General features: G+C 47.9%; 1 protein-coding gene across 1 annotated transcript in view; it reads right to left on the bottom strand.

Moving 5' to 3' along the window:
• LOC122544240 (alpha-2-macroglobulin-like) overlaps positions 1–5650 on the bottom strand; it is a 59185-nt gene that overhangs the window by 44988 nt on the left and 8547 nt on the right. The window contains exon 4 of the mRNA XM_043683317.1: positions 4235–4349. Within this exon, the coding sequence (XP_043539252.1) occupies positions 4235–4349 (115 nt within the window). The remainder of the gene's footprint in view (positions 1–4234; positions 4350–5650) is intronic.

The following is a 5650-nucleotide window of genomic DNA, read 5'->3' on the forward strand; positions in this document are numbered from 1 at the left end:
TTGCTGGAAAAGCGCAGCAGGTCAGGCAGCATCCAGGGAACAGGAGAATCGACGTTTCGGGCATAAGCCCTTCTTCAGGAAGCTTACTGTCTTTAATTTCCGATATGGCCAGGAAGAACTGTTTGTTTAGTTTATGGATCCTTCTGTAAATGAAGAACAGTAGAGGTCCTTTACAGGTCTGTGAGAGTGTTGTCCTGAGCTGGGGTAGGTCGAGTTGCAGGGAATGTAGGTAGCGGCGCATGGCTGCAAGCGTGGAGCGAAGGATCCGGAGGGAGCTCTGTTGCTGGAGGCTTCGGATTTGTTGTAGGTACTGGTTGTCCTGGTTGGGTCCAACTTTTGTTGGTCGGACCGTAGTCCGGAGTCCGTGCGGGATAAGTCGGTTCCGTGGGCAGGTGCTGAGGAAGGAGATGTGGCTGTGGTAGCGAGTCTGTTTGAGAATGTGGCTGAAGAGCTTCTGTGCAGAGGAGATGACCTGCAATCTTCTTCCTGACCTCTCCGCCCCCACCCCAGTCTGACCTATCACCCTCACCTTGACCTCTTTCCACCTATCACATTTCCGACGCCCCTCCCCCAAGTCCCTCCTCCCTACCTTTTATCTTAGCCTGCTGGACAAACTTTCTTTTCCAGCAACACATTTTCAGCTCTGATCTCCAGCATCTGCAGACCTCACTTTCTCCTAACTACTGACTCAACCTGCAAGTTTACCTTGAGAGAATTCTGGACTAGAACTCCCAAGTCTCTCCATTTAGAAATAATCCATGCCTCTGTTCTTCCTACCAAAGTGTATGATCTCACAACTTCCAATATTGTACTCCATCTGCCATTTCTTGCCCACTCTCCTAACCTTTCTAAATCTTTCTGCAGCCTCCCCACCTCCTCAATGTTACCTGTCCCTCTACATATCATTGCATTGTCTGCAAAATTAGCCAGAATGCCCTTAGTTCCATCATTTAGATTGTTCATGTATAAAGTAAAAAGTTGTGGTCCCAACACTGAGCCTTACAGAACACCACTAGTCACTAGCTGCCATCCTGAGAAGGACCTTTTATCCTCACTCTCTGCTTTCTGCCAGATAGCCAAGCTTCTATCCATGCTAGCACCATCCCTCGAACACCATGGGCCCTTACCTTACTCAGCAGACTCCAGTGCAGCACCTTGGCTAAGGCTTTCTTGAAGTCCAAGGACATAACATCCGTTGGCTCTCCTTGGTCGAACCTGCTTGTTATTTCCTCAAAGAATTCTAATAGATTTGTCAGGTATGATCTCCCCTTGATGAAACCATGCTCACTTTGCCCTATTTTACCATACACTTCCAAGTACTCTGAAATCTCATCCCTCACAATGGATTCCAGGATCTTACCTACAACTGACGTTAGGCTAATCAGTCTGTAATTTTCCATATTTTGCCTTACCCCTTTTTAAGCAGGGCTGTCACACTAATAATTTTCCAGTCAGTTGGGACCCTCCCTGATTCTCCCGATTCCTGAAGGATCACCTCCACTATCTCTTCAGCTATCTCCTTTCAAGCTCTGGGATATAGTCCATTTGGTCCAGATGATATATCCACCTTTAGGCCATTTAGTTTTTCTAGCACCTTTTCCCTGTTGATGGTCACCATACTCAGCTCCGTTCAGTCATTCTCTTGAAGTTTTGGGATATTACTCATGTCTTCCATCGTGAAGACTGACGCGAATAATTATTCAGTTCCTCAGCCATTTCCTTATTCCCTATTACTAACTCTCCACCATCATCATTTTCCAGTGGCCTGATGTCCACATTTGATTCTTTTTTGCCCCTTATATCTCAAAAGAAACTCTTACATCTTCCTTTATATTACCGACCAGTTTACTCTCATATTAAGTCTTCTCCCTTCTTTTTTTATTGCTCTGTGTCAGTCTTTGTAAGCTTTCTATTCCTCTGGTTTCCACTGCCCTTCGACACATTATATGTTTTCTCTTTCACTTTTATGTTATCCCTGGTTTCCCTAGTCAGCCATGGTTGCCTCATCCTCCCTGTACCATGCTTATTTTTCCTTGGGATGAATCTCTGCTGTGTCTCCTGAATTACTCTCAGAAACTTCTGCCATTACTGTTCCACTGTCGTTCCTGCTCAGCTCCCCTCCCAGTCAATTCTACCCAGCCTTTATTCAGCTGTAAATACCGTTAGCTCTGATTCTTTCCTCTCCCCCTCAAATTGCATAGTAAATTTAAACATGTTATGATCACTGTTTCCTTAGGCTCCCTTATAAAATCTGCCTCTTTGCACAACACTAAATCCAATATTGCTTGTACCCTAATGGGCCCCATCACAAACTGCTCCAAAAAGCCATCTCTCAGACATTCCAGAAATTCCTTTTCTTCAATTCACTATGAGCCTGATTTTCCCAGGTCCACCTGCATTTTGAAATCCCCCATGATCACTGTAACCTTGCCTCTTCTACACAACTTTTCTATCTCCTAGTGTATCTTGAGCCCCAGCTCCTGACTACTGTTTGGAGGCCTTTACCTAACTCCAACTGTGGTTTTTTGAACTTTGCGGTTCCTCAATTCTACACACACAGTTTCTACATCATCTGACCCTACTTAGCCTCATAATGTTGATTTAGTTTCATTTCCTAATAATAAGGCAACCCCCTTCCCCGCACCCACCTGCCTATCTTTTCGATAGGATGTATGTCCTTGAATATTTAGCTCCCAGTCCTGATCCCCTTGCAGCCATGTCTCCGTGATGCCCACCACGTCATACCTTCCGATTTCAATCTGTGCCACAAGCTTAGTTACATTATCCCTTATACTGCATGCATGCAGATATAACACCTTCAGTCCTGTATTACCCATCCATCTTGGCATTCGTTTGTACCTGAAGTTTGATCGCTAACCCGTTCCAAATTCAGGTTTTCTAAAATGCCCTAAAATTGAACCTTATTTCCCACCCCCCCATTTAGTTTAAAGCCCTTTCTCCAGTCCTAGTTATGTGAGTCACTAGGACACTGGTTCAGATGAAGACCTTCCTATTGGAACAGGTCCCTTCTTCCTGAGTACAAGTGCCAATGTCCCATTAATTCAAACCCATTTCTCCCAAACCTATCTTTGAGCCACACATTTACCTGCTTAATATTATTGACCTGTGCCAATTAGCTCATGTAGTAATCCAGAGATTATTACCTTGTTGGGTCTGATTTTTAGTTTAGTTTCTTGTTGTTCATACTCCCTTAGCAGAACCTCTGCCCAAGTTTTATCAATGTCATTGGTATCTCTGTGGGCCATGACCATTGGCTCTTTCTCCTCCCACTCCAAGGTTCTCTGCAGCCCAGATGAGATGTTCTGCGTCCGAGCATCATGCAGGCAACACAATCTTCAGGACTCTCCATTCTGTGTCTCCGCCTCCAACTATACTATCCCCAATTACAAAATCCTTTCCCTTCTCTCCCCCTACTTGATTGGCTACCAGCACTGCAGTCAGGTGGCTCATTCTCCCTGCAGTCCCATTCCCATCCACACAGAGAGTAAATCTCTTGAACTTGTTCAACAAGGACAGAGGCTGAGGCTTCTGCAACTCTACGTCCTGCAGAGTGACAGTATGCAGGAGAGACAATATGAGGGAAGAATAGAGTGAGGGAGAGAGGCAGAGCGATGAGAGACAGAATGAAGGGGGAGAGGCACAGTGAAGGACACAGAGAGTGGGAGGTTGATAGGGGGAGGAAGATGCACAGTGATGGAGGGTGAGATTGGGAGTGACAAAGTGAAGGTGAGAGACCAGGACAGGGACAAAGTTTAAGAGGCAGAAGTGGGTATTGTAGATGCTGGAGATTAGAGTCAAGATCAGAGTGGTGCTGGAAAAGCACAGCCGATCAGGCAGCATCTGAGGAGCAGAAAAATCGACGTTTCAGGCAAAAGCACTTCATCAGGAATGAGGGGCATTCCTGATGAAGGGCTTTTGCCTGAAATGTCGATTTTCCTGCTCCTCGGATGCTGCCTGACCTGCTGTGCTTTTCCAGCATGATTCGAATCTTGATAAGGTGGAAGAGGAAGAGTGGGACAGGGAGAGAGTGGGAGAGATTGAATGCGACAGAGACAGTGTGGGAGAGACTTAGTGGGAGAGCAACAAAGATAAAGTTCAAGAGTGACACGGACAGAGTGGGGAATGGAAAACTGCCAAGTTGACAACACGGGACAGAATGTTTAAACGTGAGAGAGAGAGGTGAGCATGTAGTTGCATCTGTCGCTAGACTTACCTGTCCCCTCCTCTGTCAGGACAAACTGCGCATCAATGAGTCTTTGGTTTGGTCTTTCTCTGAAGGGAAACACATCAGTGGAGACATCTGTAGACAGACAGCCGTTCAAATCCATCTAAAAAAATCATTTCATGGCGGGTAATCAGAGAACAACCAAAAAGAGGAAAGAGACAATGCAGCACTCCCTCAGTACTGACCCTCTGACAGTGCAGCACTCCCTCAGTACTGACCCTCTGACAGTGCAACACTCCCTCAGTACTGACTCTCTGACAGTGCAGCACTCCCTCACCACTGACTCTCAGACATTGCGGCACTCCCTCAGTACTGACCCTCTGGCACTGCAACACTCCCTCAGTACTGACCCTCTGACAGTGCAACACTCCCTCAGTACTGACCTGCTGACAGGGCAACACTCCCTCAGTATTAATCCTCTGACAGTGCAACACTCCCTCAGTACTGACCCTCTGACAGTGCAGCACTCCCTCACTATTGACCCTCTGACAGTGCGGCACTCCCTCAGTACTGACCCTCTGGTAGTGTGGCTCCCCTTCACTGGTGACCCTGTGAAAGTGCGGTACTCCCTAAGTACTAACCCTCTGACAGTGCAGCACTCCCTTACCACTGACCCTCCAACAGTGAGGCACTCCCTCAGTAATGACCCTCTGACAGGGCAACACTCCCTCAGTATTAATCCTCTGACAGTGTGGCACTCCCTCAATACTGACCCATTAATAGTGTGGCACTCCCTCAGTACTGATTCTCCGACAGTGCGGCACTCCTCCAGTACTGACCCTCTGACAGTGCAACACTCCCGCAGTACAGACCCTCTGACAGTGCAGCACTCCCTCAATACTGACCATCCGATAGTGTAGCACTCCCTCAGTACTGATCCTCTGACAGTGCAGCACTCCCTCAGTACTGACTCTCTGACAGTGCAGAACTCCCTCAGTACTGACCCTCTGACAGTGCAGCACTCCCTCAGGTAAAAACAATGACTGCAGATGCTGGAAACCAGATGCAGGAGGTGTGGGCACAGGTTTTACAGTTCCTGCGGTGGCAGGGGAAAGTGCCAGGATGGGAGGGTGGGTCGTAGGGGGGCGTGCCAATTCCTCCGCCTCCGCCGTATCTGCTCCCAGGAGGAGCGGTTCCACCATAGAACACACCAGATGGCCTCCTTCTTTAGAGACCGCAATTTCCCTTCCCACGTGGTTAAAGATGCCCTCCAACGCATCTCATCCACATCCCGCACCTCCGCCCTCAGACCCAACCCCTCCAACCGCAACAAGGACAGAACGCCCCTAGTGCTCACCTTCCACCCTACCAACCTTCGCATAAACCAAATCATCCGCCGACATTTCCGCCACCTCCAAACAGACCCCACCACCAGGGATATATTTCCCTCCCCACACCTTTCCG

Source organism: Chiloscyllium plagiosum, chromosome 47 (genome assembly GCF_004010195.1).
Source record: "Chiloscyllium plagiosum isolate BGI_BamShark_2017 chromosome 47, ASM401019v2, whole genome shotgun sequence".
In the NCBI taxonomy this organism is placed as follows: Eukaryota; Metazoa; Chordata; class Chondrichthyes; order Orectolobiformes; family Hemiscylliidae; genus Chiloscyllium; species Chiloscyllium plagiosum.